This window comes from Terrapene carolina, unplaced genomic scaffold, assembly GCF_002925995.2.
Source record: "Terrapene carolina triunguis isolate 2854851 unplaced genomic scaffold, T_m_triunguis-2.0 Scaffold42, whole genome shotgun sequence".
Classification (NCBI taxonomy): Eukaryota; Metazoa; Chordata; order Testudines; family Emydidae; genus Terrapene; species Terrapene triunguis.
In genome coordinates, this window is record NW_020664393.1 from 52208135 (window position 1) to 52233596 (window position 25462).

General features: G+C 40.8%; 1 protein-coding gene and 1 non-coding gene across 6 annotated transcripts in view; one reads left to right on the top strand and one right to left on the bottom strand.

The window, feature by feature from the left end:
• DCDC2C (doublecortin domain containing 2C) overlaps window positions 1–25462 on the top strand; it is a 102417-nt gene that overhangs the window by 75298 nt on the left and 1657 nt on the right. For all 5 annotated transcript variants that reach the window (XM_024215795.2, XM_024215796.2, XM_026653102.1 and 2 more), the window contains 4 exons: window positions 5113–5175; window positions 9854–9895; window positions 16635–16698; window positions 23953–24072. In XM_024215795.2, coding sequence (XP_024071563.1) covers window positions 5113–5175; window positions 9854–9895; window positions 16635–16698; window positions 23953–24032 — 249 coding nt within the window. In that variant the 3' untranslated portion in view covers window positions 24033–24072. The remainder of the gene's footprint in view (window positions 1–5112; window positions 5176–9853; window positions 9896–16634; window positions 16699–23952; window positions 24073–25462) is intronic.
• LOC112117756 lies at window positions 14578–14684 on the bottom strand. The gene has a single exon (XR_002908985.1). It is a non-coding gene; the product is annotated as a U6 spliceosomal RNA (small nuclear RNA).

The window sequence follows — 25462 nt, forward strand, 5'->3', positions numbered from 1 at the left end:
GTCGTGAGCTGTCAGCCTCCATCCCAAACCCCACTTTGCCTCCAGCATTTATAATGGTGTTAAATATATTAAGTGTTTTTAATTTATAAGGGGGGGGTGTCGCACGCAGAGGTTTGCTATGTGAAAGGGGTCACCAGTACAATAGTTTGAGAACCTCTGTATTAACTAAACTAAACTTTATTAAAAACAAAAGAGCGAGAGTATGGTTAAAAGATCAATATACATACAGACATGAGTTCAATTCTTAAGATTCAGATTCATAGCAGAGATGTGAGCTTTGTAGTTGCAAAGAGTTCTTTTGGAAATAGTTCGTAGGTCATAGTCCAATGTTCAAATCTCATATTCAGGGCGTACCAGCATAACTGGGACCTCAGTATTGCGATTCAAACTTCCCCTGATGAAGCTTAAGCAGATCTGAGATAACAGAATCAGGACCCAATGATCTTTTATACAATTTCATGTCCTTTTTGACAAGTTGGAGTTCAAAAGGTAATTAGGATGATTTTGAAGGCGGTCCATCACCAGTACTTAGCTATAGAATTAACATAAGGCAATTTGCTTGTTTCTCCACCATTCACAGATTATTTGCTATAGATCTCAAAGACAGATGTATACAGAGATATCCCATGTTTAGAATTCATTTAAATGCTACGATGTTCTTTTGTTTTCTGAATTATCAGAATACAGCATAGACAGGGATTGTTGATTACATCGTTGACCCTATTCGTACATATGTAAATATACAAAAACACAAACATTCTCTCCCCACATGTCTTTTGAGGGTTATTTATTTTGCAGGATGTTTAACCCTTTCTAGCCTTGCATCACACCCTAATTCCTTCAGCTTCCCATATCAATTTTCCACATTTCAAAATTTCTAATTTATATTGATTGCTATCTCTTCCCCCCTTTTCCATTTGGTATATATTGCTTTTTATTTTTCATTGCTGACTTCATTTTGCCACTGAACCTGGGTGTGCTTTTCGCCAGTATTGTCCTCTTTTATGACTGTGGAATTGTGGCTTTTTGGCCTGTAGTGGGTTAGCGGTGGATCCTCCCACTCTGCCTCACTACATCAGTGGGCATCGCCCACAGTCAGGGATTTAGCAGAAGAGTAAACATTTGAAGGCTCTGGCCCTTAGGCAGGGCAGAGCCGCAAAGGCATATGGCTCGGGCCATTGGCAGGGCAGAGTCCTAAATGATCTAAAAATTTCCAGCCCTCAAGCACGGCAGGACAACAGCCAGTCATTGGGTTCTGGCCCTCAGGTGGGGGCAGAACAACTGGGCAGTATATGAGCTCTGGCCCTTAGGCAGAGCAAATGAGCAGTCTTGAGTGCTGGCCCTTAGGCAGGTGCAGAGCTGCAATTTAATCTTGGGACCCAGGCCCTCAAGCAGGATGGGGGACCAAAGAGTTTAGGAACTCAGGTCGCTGGCAAGGCGGAGCACCAAACAGTCTAGAGGCTCAGGCAGGGGGGTTCTCTGACCTCTGAGGCAGGCAGAGAAGTAGGCAGTCTATTACCTGGTGCCTTGGCTCAGGTAGGCGGCAGACAAATGCAGGCCTCATGGCCTACAGGTGGGGAGGCTGCCACCCCAGCGATAGAGGGACCAGTGCCCACTCGACTCCACCAGGTCCCAGCCCAGGGCCCTAACAGTGGCAGAGTGTTCCGCCACTGGGTCAGTGGGGAATCCAGCTGGAATACGCTGACCGCATTTCAGGCAGCAATGCGGTCAGACTGGTGTCAGCTATCCCTGGACCACTTCCTCCCCTCCCCTTGGGATGTACCTGGATCCGTGAGGTCCTCTGCTTCCCCAGGGTAGATAGGCAGTGGCAGTCCCGGCCACTCCTCAGTGCCTTAATCGGCTGCTGACTCCCACCGGTCCGGCCAGTCTTCAGCGGTGTAGGATCCTCCTTGGGCTCCAGTCCCTGGAGCAGGCAGAAGGCATCTGTCTCCTCCTGCGGCTCCCGCCCTACTGAGCTGCAGGTATCCTCCTTTATACTTCCTGTCCTGCCCCTTAACCAAGCCTGGCCAGACTCCACCCACCTCGGTTCAAGGGGCATCAGTGGGAGGCCACTCCACCTCACTACATAGTCATCCAAGAAACTCATCTTAAAGAACTCCCAATTTTCCTTCATGTATTTCGGTCTAAATTTTTCCTTCCAATTAGTTTTGCCCATAATTTCCCTCAGCTTCGGAAAATAAACCCTTTTGAAGTCTCCACCACAATAATCTATGCCTAAGTAACTATAAGGCTAGAGTGCAATGTGCTTTACTGGGGAATATTCTTGGAAAAGGCATAGTTAAGCTTCTAGGAAATGGTGCAGGATGAGTGAGGGCAGGTCTTCACTACGGGGGGGGGGCGATTTAAGATACGCAAATTCAGCTACGCGAATAGCGTAGCTGAATTCGACATATCGGAGCCGACTTACCCTGCTGTGAGGACGGCGGCAAAATCGACCTCCGCGGCTCCCAGTCGACGGCGCTTACTCCTACCTCCGCTGGTGGAGTAAGAGCGTCGATTCGGGGATCAATTGTCGCGTCCCCACGAGACGCGATAATTCGATCCCCGAGAGATCGATTTCTACCCGCCGATTCAGGCGGGTAGTGTAGACCTAACCTGAGAGAAGGGCAAAGGGTAAAGAAAGACAGCTGTGGAGAGTTGGTGATTCAGGGAGATGTGTGATGGAAAGAGATCAGAAGATATGGGGATAGCCTTAGAGGGGGAAAAATGATAAAGGTCCTAAGGAAAAAGAGAGAATGGGACAAACGGAGGATGGGAACAGAAATAATAAATGATAGAGAGGAAAACAGAAAGAAATGAAATATGATACAAAAGAATAGAATGTGTGTGTAAATGAGAGAATGAGAGAGAGATAGCAGTAAATACACATTTCTTTTTTCTATTTGCCAGGTAGGGTTGCTCCCATCATAGATATGATTTTATATTTGTAGTATAAAATTCAGATGATTTATTTTTGTTTGGTTTGGGGAGATGCATTGTGGGAGGTGCAGCAACATTTTTCTTTGCCTGAAAAAAATACATCTAAGGTTATCCCTACTCTAAAGCTACTTTGTACTACTCTGACTGTTAATTGTTTTCCTTCTCTTATATTTTTTTTAGAATGTATTTAGTCAGGTAGTTTCCCAAAATGTATTTTACTCCATCAAGTCAAAATGAAATTCCTCTGCTTTCTGCAGAGCATTTGCAGCTTTCTGCTCTCACAAACCCTCCTAGATAAGTTTTCTCTCTCTGCCCCAGTCCCTTTCACTCCCTATGTTCTGTTAGTGTTTACAGTTAGTTCTTGTTTTAAAATTCCAAAGCACCTGTTAAGCTGGTACTTGCAAAGTTAAATACCTATGTTTCCATGGAGAAAGTGGTGTTATAACATTGAAAAGGAAACTAAGGTGTCCTGACAATGGATCAAGTGCTTCTTGCTTTACTCATACAACTAGTCCCTACATAGTCAATATAACTACTTATGTGAGAAAGAAGTGCAGATTGTGTCCCAGTGGGTTTAATCTATATCCTCATTGTATAGCAGGAAAAAATGGTTTACTTTTCTTTTCACTTTTAGTGGTATACTGTGGAAAAGAGATTTTTCCTTTTCATTGTTAGAATTATTTTCTGAAGTTCTTTTTATTCCATATTCAGTCTAGTGTGGATTTAAATTTCTGTAAACTTTATAGAGATTGTCATAATTATGACATTTTGTAAACTTCCTTAAATGACCTGTTTACTCAGTAACCTTCTGCTAAGCTAACAATTAGCCATTTCAGCATAATGGAAGGAGGTTTTGGTATTTGGTATAATGTTTTTGGTATTGTAAATGTGACGCTCATTCCTTGTGGTTGTGCTAAAATCACTTTCAAACATTAATGTTAATTATGAGTTCATATAAATTATTTATGAACTGACTTTCTTTTACTGATATGAAATATACACATTTTGTTATTTAAATACTTTGAGCCAAATCCTTCAGCCATAACTTAGGCAAAAGTCCCATTGAAGTCCATACTCAGTCCTAAAGTCAAAGGGAGTTTTGTCTTAAGTAAAGTCTGCTGGATCAGGGCTTCTATTTCTTAACAAGTACATCATTTTTGTGTGTGTACACATTTTGAAGCACGAATTATTAAACTAGTATTTCTCTATTACTTTTTCTAGTGTTGTGAATATAGGGGGAAGGGTAGCAACCTTTATGTATCCTTGGCAGCTGTACTGGATTGCCTTACCTGTAAAGGGTTAAGCAGTTCAAATAACCTAGTTGGCACCAGACCAGAAGGACCAATGAGAAAAGAAGATACTTTCAAATCTGGGGGGGAAGGATTTATTTGTTGTTCTGTGTGTTGTTCCCTCTTCTGACAGAGGGAGAAGCCAAGCAGGTACAATATCTCCTGAAAATATACCTGGAATAATCCATCTAAAACCACAGAAACTGTGAGTAGGGCAAGGAAATGCGTTAGGTTATCTTTTGTTTTGGCTTGTCAATTTTCCTGTGCTACAGAGGTAGTTTCATTCCTGTTTTTGTAACTGTGAAGCCGAGCCCAGAGGGGAATGCTCTGTGTTTTAAATCTTTTTATTATCCTGTGAAGTTACTTTCCATCTTTATTTTGCAGGTGTGTTTCTTTTACTTTTTCCTTTATAATAAAAGTTCTTCTTTTAAGAACCTGATTGATTTCAGTGTCCTGAAAACAAAGGGTCTGGTTGTGCTCAGGTTGCTGAAGCAACTGGTTGGTATTTTAGTTTTAAGCCTCCCCAGGAAAGGGGGTGAAGGGGCTTGGGGGGATATATTGGGGGGAATAGGAATTCCAAGTGACCCTTCCCTGAATTTTTGTGTAAATCACTTGGTTGTGGCAGCAATACCAGTTCAAGGACAAGGAAAGGGATTTGTGCCTTGGAGAATTTTTAACCTAAGCTGGTAAAATATAAGTTTGGGGGTCTTTCATGTGGGTCCCCACATCTGTAGCTCAGAGTCAGGGGGAACCCTGACACGTAGACTAAAATTTTCCTTTAAAATGTATGTTAAAATGAAATTGAAACCAAAAGAATGTAATAGAAAAGTAGTTAGTACCTAGGATACAAATTCTGTCTGTTAATTGATTTTTTTTCACCTAGGTTCCAGCTCAGATTGTCCAAGAAGAAGAAATTGTGGCACCTTCCAGTACTACTGCTGATGAGGTTAGATTTATTTGTTTTCTCAGTAGGGGGGAAGTGTATAAATCTGTAAATTAAGAGTGGACTAGAATAGGAATCCTTGAATCTAACCTCTTTTTGAATTTCAGGGTTGAATGTGAAACAATTGTATTTGATTCTGAGATCCAAACCAACTAATGTAGCTTTAGTCCTATGTTGGATCCCAAACTGGGCTGGATCTATTTTCTTCTTTTGGTTTTGATGTCACTGAACTCACAAGAACATCTGATCTTATGAGATATACATTATTCAAAGGTAGTGGAAATCTTGCAGGATCATCTGAACTAACTATATTTATGTCATTTGGGGCTGCAGTTTTACAATAACAGTTCATAAAATTTCAGTTGCTCCTGAACCAGCCTTGACTGAGACTTGAACCTAGCCTATATCTAATCATCACTTCCTTAACCCATCTGTACCATAAGTTAAAATGCATACATTTGTAGTAATGTAATATGTCCTTAATTTTCAAAACCAACCCTAAAGTTAAGTTCATAAGTCCATATTTAGGCACTTAAATAAGTAGTTTGATTTTCCAAAGTGCTGTGCATCCAGCAGCTCACAGAAGCCAAGGGAAGTAGCTGGCTGTTGAGCACTTTTGAAACTCAGGCTATGTATTTTTGTCCCTAAATTTGGATTCACGAACCTAACATTAGGTACTTGTTTTTGAAAATCTTGGCCTAGATTTTTATTCATATTTTATTTAAAAAGATTTTAAGAGAAAGTGTTAACTCTAAGCCTTGTGCAGTACACAGTGTGGCAGAAACCGTAGCCCCATAGAAGTCAGTGGGATTTTGCCGTTGCTTTCAATAGGGCTAGGATTTCATCCAGTATGTAGTTTTCATTCTGAGGGAGTTGTTAATCTGCAAAGCATTGCTCCTGTATCAATGCCTTCCCCTTTGGGCACTATACAATGAAAAATGGAGTCAGTGTGGTCTAGTAATTAGAACAGAACACTGCGCAAAGGATACCAAAGTTCTCTTTCTAAGGGCAGCTCTACACTACCACTTAAGTTGATCTAACTTACGTCACGCCTGCCCTGAGCCACACAAGTTTTGCACTTTCCACAACAGCGCTATGTCAGTAGGAGATGCTTTCCCGCCAACATAGCTTCTGCTTCTCGCAGAGGTGGAGTAATTTATGCCAACGGGAGACCACTCTCCTGTCAGCATAGTGCATCTTCACCAGATGCACTACAGTGGTGCAACTGAACTGATGTAGCGCTGTAGTGTAGAATTGCCCTAATTCTCCCAAAGTATGACCATGGACAAGGTCTCTGTGCCTTGCTTTAGCCATCTGTAAAATGTATGTAATAGTATCTACCTCACAAGTATGTTGTAAGGTTTGCTTAATTTGTGTCTTTAATGTGCCTTAAACTGACAATTGTCAAAGAATGTTCAGCACCTAGAGCCTAATGCACACAAATTCCACCACTTTCAAACCCAGAGCAGCTGTGAAAGACAGTGTATGCTGGCTCCAAGGTACACCAACCTGTACAGATGAAAGGTTGGTCTGCTACAGTTGTGATAACTACAAGATTTTGGTAGGATAGCTTTACTTTTAATTAAGGCTCAGTGCACTCAAAAATAATATTCTTTATTATAGGCCGAAGGGGTGTGGTGATATACAAGACAGTTTTCTCAGATTAATTAAACGATATAAAAAAGGAATAAATAGAAGAAAAGTGTTTGTAATCAATATCGTTTAATCAAAATGGTTCAAGCCTGTATTAAACACACATTTGCTTCTGTTTTTATTTCAATGCCACAAGTAAGCCAAAGGCTGGTTTGTAGGCACTGTGCCCTTTGCAACATAAATAATAGGTAACTAAATGTATCAGTAATGGAGTAAGTAGCTTTGATCCCAGATTCCACAGGATAATTAGAAACAAACCTTTAAGATAATTATTTGTAAGAATATGCCCAATAATTATTAATCACTAACACACATCCCCTTCCATAGATTTATAACCAATTTATACCCTGTAGCTAGAGAACTGGACATACTGTTAAAATCTGATAGATTATTTTAAAGACCTAATGCAAATCTAGATATTATTCTCATAATCTCTCACATAGTGCTTTCCATTTTCAAATTAATTTACAAACATCAGTTAATGTTCACAATGAGCCTTTGAGTAAAGCATTATAGAATCACAGAATCTTAGAATATCAGGGTTGGAAGGAACCTCAGGAGGTCATCTAGTCCAACCCCCTGCTCAAAGCAGGACCAATCCCCAACTAAGTCATCCCAGCCAGGGCTTTGTCAAGCCTGACCTTAAAAACCTCTAAGGAAGGAGATTCCACCACCTCCCTAGGTAACCCATTCCAGTGCTTCACCACCCTCCTAGTGAAAAAGTTTTTCCTAATATCCAACCTAAACCTCCCCCACTGCAACTTGAGACTATTGCTCCTTGTTCTGTCATCTGGTACCACTGAGAACAGTCTAGATCCATCCTCTTTGGAACCAGGCTCCTAGAGTTTATATGGAAGAAACAAAGATGTTAAATTATATGCCTGAAACACAGAGTTAATCAGTATCAGAACAGGGATTAATAGTATCACAAATAATAAACAATTAATAATTCCATGAAATAACCGTTCACTTCCAGCAAACTTTTTTTTTCTTATAGTGGGGTTTGCAGAATGAGGAGTGGGGAGGAGGTATTTGCAAACCATAGTGATAACAAGGAACAGTGGTGAAAACTAAGGCCAACTATGGTACCTGGATCCTGAAACCTTTTGTTCTGAATGTGTTTGCTGAAGTTATATGTGGTAGATACACACTCACTCACTTTTTCCTAGCTGGAACTGGAAGATATATTTTTTTGGTGGAAAAAAGAAAAGATTATGGGTGAGGCAGTTACTACTTGTAATGACTCAGCAGCTGGGAGACGCATTGCCATCCGCTGCTAAGGCAGTTTAATGGCTCAGTCCAAGATTTTAAAAAATGGGTGACTAAGGTTAGGGCCCCATAATCCTTATTTGGGTACCTTAATATGGATTTAGGAGCCTGATATTAAGCACCTTATTTTGCAAATTTTGGACTTAGAACTTGAAGTCACTGTCAAAACTGATCAGGCCCAAGTCATATGCAGGGAACATGGACCTAGGAGTTTGGATCTGCCTACATAAAACTATTTTTGGTAGTTATCATTCCAAGTGTGAAGGACACACACAAATGAAATATAGAGAGTCTCTTATTTCAGTAATAACTCCAATAAAGTCAGGATATGGGAGTTCTTTACTGGCATTGTGTGGAAGGAAAGGGGAATCTTCTAGATTTATTGTGGCATTGCCCAAAAAACAGATACTGGGAAGAGGAAGCTAAATATAATTTTAAATACAAATCTACTGAGAGATCTGATATCAAAGGAGTGCTCTGATTAGCAAATATATAAATGAATAAATCTGAAAGTTGTTAGGGGTTTGTGTCCTCCAAAACAGTTCTGAGTAAGAACATCTTCATTTGTGAAAAGAACATTTGCAAGAAACTGAAAATCATCTATCAATCTGAACATTGAGGACTGAAATAATGAAATGAGTGACCTTGTGGCATTTGAAGGGATACTGTTTAAGAGGAAGAACAAATAATTTTGAATAAATATGGAGTGTTTTTGCACCTTTATATGACCTTTAACAGTCATAACAGATCAAATCCAGAAGTATTTACAGTTTTGTCTGAGAAAAAAATAAGTAAAAGCTGAGTAAGGACTTTAGGCTCTGTCTGTCTGATCATACTTCCAGTGTACTGTACTGTCACTGTTGTACTGCTTCTAATATAGTTGTAACGGATATTTTTAAATACCCTTTTATTCCAAGTTCTAGTTTTACATTTTTAGATCCATATTGCAGCTTTAAACAAGTTTGCCAGGAGTGTCAGGGGAGCAAAGTGTGGCTTTTGAAAGGGGGTAGTGTATGTTCCACTCTGCAGTCTTCACCTGCCTAGCTCCTAGCTCTTTGCCGCTGTGGGGAGAGAAGACTTCTCCCTAGTCCCTTCCAGCCCCATAATCACGGCCTGAGACACAAGACTCTAGCAGGCTATTCACAGGGTGATCTCAAGGTTGAGATTACAGAATGCTTCTGCTTGAGAAGAGGATGAGCTACTTGTAGCTTTCCTTCTCTTCTACAGTTATGCACCTTCAAAGGGCTAGTCCCAGTTTTGCCCTGAGGGCCATACTCTGCCCTTAGAATTGAACACAAAGGGAATTGTGCCTGCATATCTGAAAGCAGAACTCAACCCCTTGTATTGCGATTAAAAAAAAAAAAAGTAAATGACAAAACATGTATAATTTGGCATATTGATCCAAAATGTTAGCATACCTGAATGCTTGTGATCATGTCATTATATTCTTCATGGAAAAAAGATTAAACTTGTTTGTCTTTGTAATTCTCCAAGCACTATGTCTCTTGGAAAATTGATGCCTATAACTTACTTTTAGTAAAAATGTACAAACACTGTTCAGGTCATTAAAATACAGTAAAAAAGTCAACTTGAGATTTAATAGAACTTACAGTAAAGGAAAAAGGTGTGCATGTCAAAACTGTTCTTTACACATTTTCCGTGTGTGAGATTAAAACAGAGCAAAGAAAGAGTGATAAATGTTAGTAATGGGATTGCAACTGAAAGTGCAAGGGACTGATCGTTATATCTTTTTTTATAGGTTGAGGAAGGTGGCAGTCCCTATGAGGATATTGAGAAAAAGGTTTGTATAAAACAGAAGTATGCTAATTGCTTCTGCTTAATGTATGCAATATCCTTTTTTTTTTTTTTTTTACATTAAAAGGATAGTGTCAATCATTTAAATTCAGGTAATCAGTAGAACTGGAAGAGCTTTAAAAAAAATCCACTGTTTTCCTGTATAGGAAAGGAAATATGAAACAATACGCTGAGTACAGTACTGTAGGTTAGAAGGAAATTTATATGTATTTCTAACTGTTTGTTGAGCAATAGTTCAACTAGAAAACAATACATCTCAAGTGCAATAGCACTCCTAATTACTGTGGGTTAGATTGTATTGATGACCACATAGGCAAATGAGTAACCATGGACTATTCATTTGAGTAAGTACCCACCATAAGACCATAAGAACGGCCATACTGGGTCAGACCAAAGATCCATCTAGCCCAGTATCCTGTCTTCCGACAGTGGCCAATGCCAGGTGCCCCAGAGGGAATGAACAGAACAGGTAATCATCAAGTGATCCATCCTGTAGCCCATTCCCAGCTTCTGGCAAAGAGACTAGGGACACCATCCCTGCCCATCCTGGCTAATAGCCATTGATGGACCTATCCTCCAGGAATTTATCTAGTTCTTTTTTGAACCCTGTTATAGTCTTGGCCTTCACAATGTCCTCCGGCAAGGAGTTCCACAGGTTGACTGTGCGTTGTGTGGAAAAAATGCTTCCTTTTATTTGTTTTAAACCTGCTGCCTAATAATTTCATTTGGTGGCCCCTACTTCTTGTGTTATGAGAAGGAGTAAATAACACTTCCTTTTTACTTTCTTCACACCAGTCATGATTTTATAGACCTCTATCCTATCCTCCCTTAGTTGTCTCTTTTACAAGCTGAAAAGTCCCAGGCTTATTAATCTCTCCTCATACAGCAGCCATTCCCTAATCATTTTTGATGCCCTTTTCTGAACCTTTTCTAATTCCAATATATCTTTTTTGAGATGTGGTGACCACATCTGCGTGCAGTATTCAAGATGTGGGCGTATCATGAATTTATATAGAGGCAATATATAACCATGTAACAAGGTTGGGACTCACCACCGCAGCGCCTCCTACTGGTTACTCCGGGAATTAGCTCAGTCCAGTGGAGCGTCCCCTCTCGGTGGTATCCCGCCCGTTGTCTTGCCCTCGGTTGACTTCTGAGCCCATGTCGCTCACCAACTCGCGGTGTCCTCTTAAGGACCACTGCCCTCCGGCAGTGCCCCTTAGTCCTTACACACACCCTTCCGGGGGCGGGGGGGTCAATCAGCAGTCTCTATGTCCAGCCACTGTGGTCAACCACACACCCCAAAGTCTAATCCCTCCTGTCAGGGATCTGGTGTGGTCTATAATGGCCGCTCCCTACGGCCAATGGATGGGTGTACTGCAAGGGGGGAAAAGGGGGACCCAGGCCCACCCTCTACTCTGGGTCCCGGCCCAGGGACCCTCTGGCGGCAGCCTCGCTGTCCTCCTCCTCTCCCCTCCATCTGTCCATTTCCCTGGGCCGCTTCCCCTACGGCCCCTTGCACCCGCTAGGCCCTTCCCTTCATGGCCTGTAGCCTGGCAGGCCTCAGGCTAGAGCTCCTCGTTGCTCCCCGAGCCTGGCCTGCACTGCGCTGTCCACAGTGCTAGTCTCCCTGCTCTGGAGACTGACCTTCCCCTCTCAGAGGCCCAGGACAGACGGACTCTGCCCTTCCTGGGCAGCCTTCTTATAGGGCTGAGCCTGGCCCTGATTGGCTGTCTCCAACCTGGGCCCTGATTGGCTCCCAATAAGCCTTTCTCCCATTGGCTGTGCGTCTGCGCAAGCCCACTGGCCTGCCACAGCCCATACTCTCAGGGAGTGGGGCAGCCGCCCCACTACAAACCACCATAAGTTTCCCCGTCTGAGGCAGAAAGACAGCTTGATTGCTTCTAGATTATAAACTCTTTGGGACAGGGACCATCTTTTTGTTTCGTTTGCCAAGCACTAGCACATCAGAGTCCTGGTGTATGACTAGTAATACAAAGTATTATAATAATAATAGCAGAGGCAATGCTTGGGAGGCATGTTGGGTCATATGCCCCGCCCCCGCCCCAGATTTGCAGCTTGGCTTGTACTGAGCATGCTCACACAGACTGAGTATTGTCAGTAACACTGCTGAAGCGGGCTGCCCTCACTCTGCCCCTCCCCTGCAACTATCGGCAGGCATGGGTCGTCTCTGAATAATAGATTTTCAAAAACTTTTGTAGTGTAAGATTATCTTTACCACATACTAAGATAGACTTATCAAGTCCCAATGGAAGATTATTAAACTGTATGAGCAATATGCAGTTACTGCTGAAATTCTGTGACAGAGTTTCTGGTAATATGGGGAAAAAACATGTATATTCAAAAACATAATACAACTTTTTTTTATTTTGCAATGAGAAGACATAACTAAAAATTGCATTTTGAAATGAAATGTCAAATTGTTTCGTTTTGATGGCAAATGTCAATATTTTTTCTTTTGACATATACTCAGACTTTTTGGGAATATTTTGATCTATGGATTATTTATTATTATTATATTATATTATATTATCCTCATTGATATTTTGAGTTTCTGTTCCAGTTTAGAACAGAAACTAAGTTCAAAATGTTGAAATTTCCCCATGGGACAAAAATTCCATTTCACATCCAGCTCTAGCAATAAGCAACTAAAGTATCGTTCCTGTTGTTAGCAGCAGTGTGTTTAGTTCATGGAGGATGGGTCCATCGATGGTTATTAGCCAAGAAGGTCAGGGACGCAATCCCATGCTGAGGGTGTCCCTACACCTCCAAGTGACGGGGAATGGATCACTTGAAATTGCTCTGTTCTGTTCATTCCCTCTGAAACATCTAGCACAGGCCACTGTCAGAGACAGGATACTGGGGTAGATGGACCATTGGTCTGACCCGCTATGGCCGTTCTTACGTTGTTATATTTTTCACTCTGTTTTTTAAACTTGAAGTGGGGTTGTACTCTGAAAAAATGGCACCATGGAGTTCCATATTTACTGCCTGTCAGTGATTTTCAGAATCAATTTTCTCATTTTACAAATAAAAAGGAGGTTTATCTAATTGCTATTTCTGTAAACTTAGCCTGATATCTGAAAACCAAGCTCATTTTTGCAACATCACTAAAAATAAAGATTCTGCATTTGGAATTCAAGGCTTGATCCCGTAAAACCTTAGTCATGTGATTACTCCTCACTCATATGAGCAGTCATGTTGACTGAAATAGTATTACTTTTGGGGGTAAAGTTTGCAGGAATGGGCCCTAAATTAGAGATTCTGCTGATATCCATAAAGCAAAATAAAGTCCAGGCCCTTCCCCATAGCTCTATTGGCTCTTCAGTACTAATTAAAGTAAAAGGTAATACAAACTTAATTTTGTCACACTAAGCAGATATGACTCAAGTTATAATCAAGGAGCAGATATATTGAGTAAGATTATGCTAGGTCAGATTTTCCACTATGTTACACCAGTTTTACATCGGTGTTACTCTATCACATGTCTTCCCATTACAAAGCAGATCAGGTGGGCTAACACAGGGGCTGCTCTATTGGAGAGAGATTTAGAGCACACTTCTGATCTCCTGATTTCCAGAGGATTTTCAGGGGCATGATGAATCGCATTCATGGCTATGGAAAGGGTAATGTTGCAGGCAGCAAAGAAACTGGGTTTTCAAATAGGGGTAGAAACAGAGGTTTTGTGGAGGCAAACCCTAGGAATAAGTGAAGCTTAGGAGAAAATTTAGGCTGAAATATACCGTTAAGTTAACAATAAAGGCAAATCCCAGGGAGGTGAGTTTGGACACCAATCCATTGTGCATGTGTGCTGTGCAACAGGGATTTTGCCATTTTACATACATGGAGGATTCAAAGAGACTTTCATCTGTCACTTGTGTCCCCTGTGCACCAGCTGGTTATAGTAATCATTCCTCTGCTCTTTTCTTGTGCCCCAGTGGTCACCAGTAGGACAGGAGGTGGCAGGGTAGGATGAGCATACCACACTTGGTTTAGGGGTGTAGCAGCAGGTGCATGCCCCCTGATCACTGGGAACTCCCTGAGGCCTTTCTGTGCTTCCACTGGGTAATGGGGCTCCATCGTTCAGATACCACAGTTTGTTATACAAACTTAGACCAAAGGGTCAGACGCTTCCTAATTGCTGTAGGCTGAGCTGTGCACCCAATGAGGGAGAGCAACATATGAAGCTGCTGCCTTTGACACATGTAGGCAACTTCAGGGTGGGGCAGATTCCTTTGTCTGCAACAGTTTGGTGAGGGGGATGGGATGTGTAGGGAGTAGTGTAGGCTGGGGACCAGTAGTGGGCAGTGCTACAGATTCTAGCAAGTGCCCCTTCCTGGCCACCCACTAGGACTGCTGTGAGGGGAATCCAAGCCCTTTTGCTCTGGATCCCCAGGGTGTTTCAAGTTCCTGGAGTCTGAATGCAGTCCAGCTACTGCTCTCAATCTTAGGCACACTCTCAGAGTGCAGACCTTCTATCTAGCACCCCCTCCACGTGTTGGAATCTGCTGTGCCACTGCCTGGCCTCTCTGGGCACAGCTCTGACCCTTCAGACTTCCCTGTACTTAAACACACCACTCTTCCAATAGTCCTCTGAAGAGGGATGAAGCTTTTGGTTTACAGTTTAACACTTACAGAGGCAGTCAGTAGTTAATGGAATGCTTTACGAAATTGCATGTCATCCTTAGGCAGGGACCATGCTAATCTTCTGTGTATCATTCCAATTTTAGTATATGTGCTGCTGACACAAGCAATGGTTGTGAAACAGACAAAACACACACACATACTGTGTACAAACTATCACCTCTATGCTCATTACTTAACTGATAAAGCACCGGAGAGAACAGATCATACAAAATAATAAAACATCCAAAAAGCAACGTTCCTCTGTTGGAAGTCCTTGGGGGATCATCTGTGTTCCGGCCGGTACGTAAGCAGGCAGGCAGTGTCCTCCACCTCCTTGACAACCCTGGCCTTGCAGCAGCCTCCCTTCACCTTAATCTGGTGCAAAATGGTTCTTAGTCTCAAGTCTAGTCCACCCTACAGACTGTTGACCCGTTCTTTCCCAGCTACCCAGAACACACAGGTTCACAGACTCTCTTGAGCTGAAGAAATATGTTCATTATTTGCTGCTTCAGTGAGTGATCACTCCACTGTGTATTCCACCTATCACCCCCACAGGCTATTCTTGCAGTTGGGGATTTGCTGCTATGCAGGGAAGCTTTGGCTATACCCCTTTTTTCCTCCGATATAAGGGTGTAGGTCTGTTATGTATGGTGGCTCTGTGCCATCAGAGGAGACCCCTATACAGAAGGACTCCTCCACTGACCAGATCTGCCAGCTTTTAGGTAGCTGTGCACCAGGAAAAAGCACAAAGCTACCGTAATGGAATTTGTCTCAATTTTTGTTTTTTGTTGGAATGGGCACAAAGGCCCAAAACTACATGACAGGTTTCATTTTAACCAATCTCCATCCAGCTGATCCACTGCCTCATATTAGGGCAAACTTTTACTTTTCAACAGGGGTTTTACAGTTCAGGGCAATTGCATCTGTATTCCCTTCTCTGGTCCCTTGAGGGCACCCGCTGTAGGCTCCAGGCTCCTCAGCCATTACCTCTCCTGGGAGTGTCTCTCGCTTCTGACTGGGGATTTCTCCAGGCTGCACAGCTGGCTGCCTATACTGTAATGTTCCCAGCAAGTCAGGCTGCCTAAATAGGCCAGCGTCTTCACTTCGCTTTTTCTTTGAAGACGATGGAAAGCTGTAACTGCCAGAAGTTATAAGTTACCACACAGCTCTTTATAAGCAAGCACATTTATTCTTAAGGTGAAATCATTGCAGTGAAATCATGTTTAAAACAATAAAAGAACCTAAACACATGCTAAAAAGCTTACCAAAGGTCACCCCAACTCTAGCCTCACGCTCTGACAGGTGTCAGCTCTTCTAACACTTTCCTAAAAATTGCCCCTTCCTGCAAAAGGTTCTGTCTGTTTGCTGAATCAGACAGAAAACGCTGTCAGTTTAAACTCAGGCATTTATCGAAAAGTCCTTTCTTTGTCTGTTGGCCTGTGGAGAATCCAGTTTGAACTAGTGTAGGTGAACCTCCCCAGTAGGTGGTACTTTCTGGAAATGTTACAACCTGAGTGAATTTTCTGGATCACGCCCCCCCCCCCCCACACCCAGTTCTTAGTACCTGGAGGACTGTGGTTACCCTCCCTCAAGGAACTACATACAATCCCTGGCTCACAGTGACAAAGTTAATATAATAAGATCTCCCAAAGATATTGCAGGGATAAACAGGGGGGACAAATTCTGTGAATAGTAAGGGTGGCACAACTCCAAAAGTTTGCACACTCACTTAGGAGTTCTTTTACAGCCTAATGCTGTAATAGCTCCCCATAAGGAAGTTTTTCACTATATCTAACCTTCCTTGATTCCATCCAATTACTCCAAATTACACCTAAATAATTCTCTTTTATCTTTTGGGCCAAATTCTTCCTTGGAAATTATGTCCAAGAAAATAATTTAAATTGTGTTTGAATTTGGTTTTTTGTATGCTTCAGATATTTGTAGACTGCTAGCAAGTCTCCCCTCATTTTCTTGTAGCCATTCTATCCACGTTAGCTGTTTTAATTTTTCCTTATAAGTCAATCCATCACAGTCTCTGAACCTGTTGCATAGAAAAATATTGATGATTTTTATTTCAGGAAAAGAAGAAAGAATGGAGCTTCAAAAATATGTTTGGATTCTTTCTCAAAAAGCCTGGAGAAGGTACGTTATGCAGTTATTGATGGATTAGAAAGAACGCCTGCACAATACACATTTACAACAGAGAACTAATACAATCATCCTAATTTTGTGTTAGATGTAGCAGACTTTCACCATCCTGCATAAACACTCCCAGTCAAATCTCTGATTGTAGGTTTCATACACTGAATGATGTAGATTAGGAATCTCTTGAATCAGCAGATTTGAAATTTGAGCTGCAAGCCAGCATGTATAAGTGTATTGAACTGGCCGATGAGGGTCTGAGTGAAAAAAGGACTTAGCAACAGTTTTCCCCCTGCTGCTAAATTATGAATTTGCTCTTTGTCAGATTGTTAGCCAACTTTATTTCAAAGTTATTGTTATGCTCTCTCATATAGCTAATAGGTTGGCTAGTGCCTAGACTCTGGCTGTCCGCCTTGGGGTGGCAGCAGCAGCACAGAAGTAATGGTGGCAATGGGGAGTTTAGTTTGCTGTGAAAAGTGATATTGACAAATATCAGTTTTCACATTGCCTCCCTTACTTCTGTGTTGCTGCTGACAGCGGCGCTGCCTTCAGAGCTGGGTGCCTGGCCAGCAGCCGCTGCTCTCTTCTCTGCCTTCAGAGCTGGGTTGCTGTATGTGTACTTGGTGTGTGTGTGTAAATGACTGCAGACACAAAGAAAGGGGGCCCAATCAAATAGTTTGAGAACCACTGCTATAGAGGGCTCATGGAATAATTCCACGTTGACAGCTATAGCCTGAACCCTAACTCTTGCCAGTTCTCTTGGGAATGCGTGCCACTGGAGCACAGGTGAATAGAAAAGAGCGTGGATGGTATGACACATGAAAATAATTCATGCCCGTGATCTGATGATGGAGGAAAGTTTTACAGTGAGGGGAAAGGGCAAAGCCACCGGTGTAGTGATGCTGGTGGTTGTAGTCACACATCTGAATGTAGGTGGCTCACAACACCAATTGTAAATGCTTCATGGAATATTAGGACTTTATGCAACAACCACCAGCCGACCTGAGAGAGGCACAGCACTTGTAAGGAAACTGGCGAGGTATAGGATTGACAGTGCTGCACTTGGTGAAACCAGACTCTCTGACAAAGGGCAACTCGCAGAGATCAGTGCAGGGTACATATTCTTCTGGTGAGGTCACCATCCTCAGAGCCACAACAATTGGGTGTTGGCTTTGCCATTAGCAACTCCAGTGCTTCCAAGTTGGAAAGTCTATCTAATGGCATAAGTGATAGTCTTATGGCTCTATGGTTGCCATTGAAACATAAGTGGTATGTTACCATCATTAGCGCTTGTACTCCTATCATGACAAATGCCGACAATGAGAAAGAAAAGTTCTATAGTGACTTAGACAAACTTAGTGTATCTACATCAGTATCAAACTGATTATCATGGAGGACTTTAATACAAGGGTTGGCAGTAACATGGAAATCTGGCAGCCTGCCATTGGACAGTATGGCACTGGAAAGGAGAATAGCAATGGAACTCTGCTACTTAGTGACTGTTAAGTGGCAATTAGTGATCACAAATACGTTTTTCTACCTACCAGACAAAAAACAAAAACAAAAAGAGATCATGGATGCACTCAAGACCCAAACAATGGGATCTTATTGACTACCATCCATCCGTAAGATCTACAGGATGTACAAATCATTGCAGCCATGCGTAGGGCAGACTGCTGGACAGATCTGCTCCAAACTATTACTAGTAAGTCGACCAGTGTGTCATAAGTCATCTAAGCCAATCAGACTACTTAACATAAAGCGATTACAAGATGAAGCTACACAAGTGGAGCTCTGTAATAATATTACTGCAGCTTTGTCTGACTGTGCTGTCTTGGCTACTACTGCTAATGTAAACAGTGGGTGGGCTACTTTTCATGACATGGTACATCAAGCTGCTCCTGACAATTTGGGTATAGCAAAATGACATCATCGATTAGTTTGACAAGAGTGGTCCAGAAATTCAACAGCGACTCACTAAAAAACATGAGCTGCATCCTCAAATTGTTGCATCCCAGGTCCCTGTAGGTAGTTATAATATACAAGAATCTGTGTCATGAGTAGGGATCCTAATTTTCCATGTTAAAAAAACAAAGTTCTCCAATTAAAAAAAAAAGAAGAATCTTAATTTTTCTGTGATTAAAATGAAACACTGAACTTTAGTTTCCCTAGCTACAATATATAAGGTATCAGTTAAACACAATATTTTATTGATATATTTACAATTTTTAAGCAAGTTTGAAGCCTCCTAGTGCCATCAATCATTATAATAAAATTAATAGAATTGCAATTTATATTTGTCTGCATTCAAACATATTCTACAGCCTTGCTGTATACGGTATAGAACAGCACATTGATGTTAATGTGAAATTTGTCCTTGCCAAACTCAGTCTTTAGGGGTGATTTTTAAAGTTTTCAGCATCTTTTCATAACTTTAATTACTCATGTCTGGAGGCTGAAGTGAAATTTGAGATGTATTAAATTCCTATATGCTATGGAATAACCTTTAAACACTGGAAGCAGTTTATTGGCGTATGTTTAGCCATGTAAATTTAAATCACATTAAAAAATCATCCACAAGAGGGGGAGGTTGCTCACACTGAATAAGTGACACTGGTACTTTCAGTAAAATTTAGTTAATAGATGTTTTTATTTTTTCACAAAATGTAAAAATTAAAGATTCTATAAAAATGCAAATTCCACATTTTTCTGTGGGAAATGGATTTCTAGGATCCCTGGTCATGAGATCCAATCTAAGCTTAGAGACATACAGAATCAATGGTGGAATGCCAAGGCATATGAAATCCAGGGCTATGCTGACCCTCATGAGAACAAAGACTTTGTGCTGTTTTGAAGACATATATGTTCCTACACATACCACTACAGTGCCTTTGAAGAGTGTGGACAGCCTAACACTTAAGCAAGTTCTTAAATAAACTTCTGAAACAGGACTTGAGTTAGCTGTTTCATGCAGCCTTTCATGTCATATCACAGTCATATCTGATTTATAATACTGTGTGTATATCCTTCATAATTTCATAACATAACAGTAGGACACTGTGCCTATGCTTTCTTTTTACAAAGTTATATTGTAAAAGTATTACAACATTTTGACTTTTTATTACATGAACACATCTCACTGGAGACACATCTGGAAATAATTTGTTATTAACTGTATTGTATTTTAATTATATGAATTATAAATTACATATTTTGGGTATTTTTAGATGCACATTTTTAAAGAAGTAGTTACATGTTCACCTGGCTGGTGTACATCAGGAGCATGCAGAGTTGTGCCTTTAAAAATCTGTTCTGTAACTGCTTCGTGATAGAGAAATTTGCAGAGACATAGGATCATATATTATTTTATATTCACACTACCCCCCCGACTTCGGACTAAGGTGGTGGTCCACACTACCCCCCCACTTCGGACTAAGGTTAATAACGTAGCTGAATTCGAAGTACCTTAGTCCGAACTTACCGCGGGTCCAGACGCGGCAGGAAGGCTCCCCCGTCGATGCCGCGTACTCCTCTCGCCGAGCTGGAGTACCGGCGTCGACGGCGAGCACTTCCGGGATCGATTTATCGCGTCTAAACCAGACGCGATAAATCGATCCCAGAACATCGATTGCCTGCCGTCGGACCCTCCGGTAAGTGTAGACGTACACAAATAACTATTTGTTAACATTTGATGACTGTGGTTGTGGTGCAAAGATTTATTTCCTTGTCAAGGCAGTGGACTCAGGCTTTTACTTACAGCAAGAGGGCTGCTTTAATGCTTGTCCCAGATAGTTATTTCATTTATCTAATCCATTCTGAACTGTCTTCCTCTTTTTCTCTTCCAATAGTGTGATCTTTACTACTACTACCATATTCTAGCCATTAGCTATTCAGTGTGAGATAGACCTTCACTGTTTCACCTTTTCATGAGAATTATTATTTTTCCTACTGTCAAGGCTATTATGAGCCATTTTGTCAATGGTGAGGGTGTATTAATTTGGAAGGACAAGGAGTAGTAATAATATCTTGATCATGGGATATTTATTTCTAAGGCTGTGGAGAGGTTATTAAATATTTCTGGCCAAAAAAGTCAGTTCAGAATATGAAAATCTTATGTGTGCAATACTAGCTCTTTGCTGATGTTCAGAGAATTGTAATCCTTCGCAGACATTTCTTTCATCCAATCATTCTGATTTTGAGGGCGACTTCGACAGTCTTCGTTTGTATTAGGGGATGTTTGCATGGATTCATAGACCAGTTTGAGAAGAACAATGTTTACCACACAGAGCCATTGCCTGGTTGTGTTGACAACTGCATGTTGTTTCTGTACCTGGCGCTGTGCTTCCAACTGTGCAATATTTTCTCAAAGTTTTGGACACCCATCCTTACAGCATGGTGCCATGCTATGCGGTCAGCTGCCAGTTGCTCGAAGATCAAATCAGATCTATTCATCGTGTGCAGATTTTGTTTTGAGAATCTTTGAAGCGTTTCATCTCCCCTCCACAATTGCCAGAGCTTAATTTGGAATATAGTATTTGTTTTGATAGACAGGTCTCAGGCATATGAATTATGTGACCAGCGCATCACAGCTGGGCATAAAGCAAATGAGCCTCAATACCAACCAAACCGGCTTTTGCCAAAACTTCAGTGTTGGACACCCAATCCTGCCATTTGATGGCCAGCATCTGCTGTATGTGTCACAAATGGAAACCGTCAAGCTTCTTAATGTGCCGTTGATAACAGGGCCATGTTTCACATCCATAGAGCAATGTTGTGAGGACAATAGCATTATACACTGTGATTTTTTTCTGTAAACAGGTTTTGTGTTACTTCCAGATTTGGTGATAAAGGTGACCATATGCAGCACTGGCTTTCTTAATTAATGGGTCTGCAAAGATGTACTTACAGGCTTATTGCATTTTTAACCCTGATAGAGTCCTACTTTATATACTCTATGGGAGAGGGGGCGGGTTACATTAAAACCTATTGTGTATCTTTCTGAAAACCCCTTAATACTGCTGAGTTGGTGTTTGTCATTTTCCGTACTGTTTTCCAGTCTCTTTTGTTGAACTGGAGTTTTTAGCTCATTTGCCTGTTTGATTTTTTACATTTATGGCAACAGATTTGATAGAGTTCAGCTATCAACATATATTGTACATAACCTGCTCTATTTCCAAAACTCTTTCTTGTATGGAACTCCTAGAGGTTCTGAACCTGCATTCTTTATACATCTAAAACTTCCACTGCTTCCAGTGATGGTGTTTGGTGCCGAAGGAATGCAAGATTAGGCTAATAGTAGAGCTGTCTGAAATTTTTTGGCTGAATTAAAAATAAATAAATGCAGATTTGGTGACATGGAAATGTTTTGCAATTTCACTGAATTGTTCATGTGGAAAACAAAACAAAACTCCCCCCCTCCAAAAAAAATTTAAACATTTTATTTTATTTTGACATTTCCAAAACAAAACATTTAGATGTTTTTTGGTGCAAAACAATTCTTTAGAAATTTCTTTCAAATTTTATTTAAAATACCTTCAAAGCAGCTCTCCCTTCCACTTGAAATCTAAACAAAAAATTTAATTTGACCTTTAATTTTTTTTTTGACTATTCACTTTGCTGAAAATTTCATTTTCAGTGCAGTCTGAAAGATTTTTTAAAAATTGTCAGCAAACTGAAGAATCCATTATTTGCACAGCTCTGGCTACTAGTGGTAAAATGGGTTTGTTTTCAATGCCCTTGCAATACCATTCGTTCTCTATGTTGGCAACCTTACTGATGTGCAAATACTGTATTACGCAACATACACCATTGGCTGTTCTTCTCAAATGTAGATTTCATATGTTTTCAATCTTTGGTTGACTTACTGTGAGTAGATGACTGATGAGAGGAATGTGTCATGAATGTAGTAACAAAATAAAGTGTGCTTTCATTGATTTTTTTGTAAACTGTGAAAGCAGAATCGTATACGCAAACAGTATATGTCCTGTGTATATATTTTTTATATATGTATACATACTACATATACAATGTACTCTATATATTTCATATGCCTGATGAACATATAATGTTTTTAGGTTTTGCTTTTTTGTCTTCCCTTTTTATTTTAGTTTTATATTATTTTCATTATTAGCTTGGATATTTTGTATCAACTATGATCAACTATGCCTAGTTGTTCGACTTCTTTAAGTGAATCTTCCTACTCTCTAAGTGTGCAAGTGAATCACTTTAACATGCATTAGTTTTGTTGTATATTCTTGGTTGTTACCTTGGCAGATCTTCTGCAGCAGGAAAAAAAAATCACCTCTTGCCATTTTCTTTCACAGTAGCACAGAACACACAAACAATGTCTGCTCAAACTATCATTCAGGTATCAATATCAATAAAAACTCCTCCCAACTTCTGACCTGCAAAAGGTCATACATGCTGTGAAAGATTACATCTTGCCTGGGCCTATGCACCATGAAAGGACAAGAGTTGTTACTGAAGCTGACCATAAAAACAACTGTCCTTACAGTGATGATAAGAGAATGGACTAGGTAGACAACAGTGAATTAGATGACTAGATAGCAGTGGTTATTCATAGCTTTTAGGGGATTTATCTGTTTGCTTATTAAATTGTAAATCCTATTTTTGGCATCTATGACTGTTCTACTGGAAGTAGCTGTACTTAGGCTTCCCCGCTCTTGGAATGCAGTGGAGATGTGAGTAGCCTCCCCCTCCCCCCTTAATTTCATAGACCAAAAGACCCCTGTAGTCCAGAGCCCCTACACTGGCCCCTCTGGAGGGGAAGAGAAGAAGCCCCAACTGCTTTTTTTTTTTTTTTTTTTTTTTTAACTACAAAGCAGGAAGACAGAAAAAACATAGGCCAGGGGAGGGGCTGCCAGTGAAGAGTGAGAGGAAGAAATAAGATAATCCAATCACCTTCTGCACTCAACTGGACATGTGGATGTCTCATTGAAATCAATAGGAGCTCTATGTACATATCTGGGTACAGAATTGAGTCCATCGTGTCTAGTGAACATTGACACATGGTTATTTAACATGGAAGTTGTTTTCACTTTCTCTTCCTGGAGCTACAAATGTTATTTCTTGAAAGGGTACTAGTTACTTTAATGAAACCACAAATTAGTATTTATATAGTGTTTTACATAGTTTAGGAAGACTATAGCTTATTGCAGTCAAAATCTGTATTATTTTAAAGGAAAACAAAGAATCTGATTATAAAATGTTTTATAACATTTATTTATTTTTTAGACAAAAAGGGAGAATCTGAACAAAACCAGCCTGCGGAGGAACCCCTACCAGAACAAATTAATGAAAAAAAAGGAACATAAAGAGATGATTTCAAATGTCATGTCATGTTGTGCTATAGAGGTACGAAAGATGTTAATACTTAATTTTCCCCTTATATTCTTCCTTTCTGATTTGCAAAATGAGCAGGATTGAAATGATGTTATGACTTTTTAAAAAACAATAGAAACGGAAGATTAAACATCCCTGATATTGCAAATGTCTCATTAATGTGCTGGAATATAAGGCCCATGCCTGCACTATAAACGTACACTGGTATAACTAAGTCGCTGAAGGGTGTGAAAAATCCACACCCCCGAGTGACGCAGTTATACTGACCTTACCCCACTCTCACGGAGGTGGATTAACTATGCCTATGGGAGAAGCTGTCCCATCAGCATAGTAGCATCTTCACTGAAGCACTACAGCGGCACAGCTGCACTGCTGCAGCGTTTTAAGTGTAGACCTGCCCTAAGACTCTGGCATTTGTCCAAGGATCAAATGAAAATGTTCCTTTATTCTTAAATTGATTTGGGACCCAAATTTTTTGAATGCATTTTTTTAATTTCACAGTAAATTTATAGATTTTGAGGCCAAAAGAGACCATGATAGTCTAGTCTGACCACCTACATAACATCATAGAATTTCACCCCACCCATAACTTGTGGCTGAACAAGTACATACCTTTTAGAAAGCCATCCAGTCTCGATGTAAAGATTCCAAGTGGGGGAAAGGTTACTGAATTCCTTAGTAAGATGTTCCACTACTTAATTATCCTCCCTGTTAAAAATGTCTTCTTTCCAGTCTGAACTTTTTTGACTAAATGAAGGAAATATATTTTGCCTAATAAATATAATACTTTACTTTGTACCATAAATGTAATAACTATGTGATATAAAATCATGGTGTTCGATCCATATTATTATTGCTGAAATTACTGCTTCAGGGCATGGATTTCCCCTACCCTTTTCTTGAGGATACCATCAGATCTGGTAGCATCCATTGATTCAGCGTGTCTAGTATCCTGTTTGCAATGCTGTTCCTGAGGATGGGAAGGTGAAACAGCCATAACTGTGCTACAATCATCTCACAGTAGCTGCTGGACACTGGCCTGATCCTCAGGGCTGGCCAAGTTCTCCTGGACACAGAACCTGAGTGGGGGCCTGAGGGTGGCTTTATGCTGTCTGTGGGTTTTCAGGAGGAGTTTAAGGTACAGGTTTTGATCTATAGAGCCCTAAATGGCTTAGCGCATACTGACCAAAGAAACCACCATCCCAGCATGCCATGCATTTGTGTTGTAAATCAGTAAAGGTGCTTGAGCTGATGCAAGAGGCCTCAGGGCTTAGGAACCTCCCTTGGTCTATAATAGCACAGAGGTAGGGTATGCTGCAAAGCTAGTCTTCAATCTTTTTTGAAAAAAGCCAGAGGAGAATTGTGTGAGTGGTGAATTATTGGAGAGGGATGGTGATTTGAA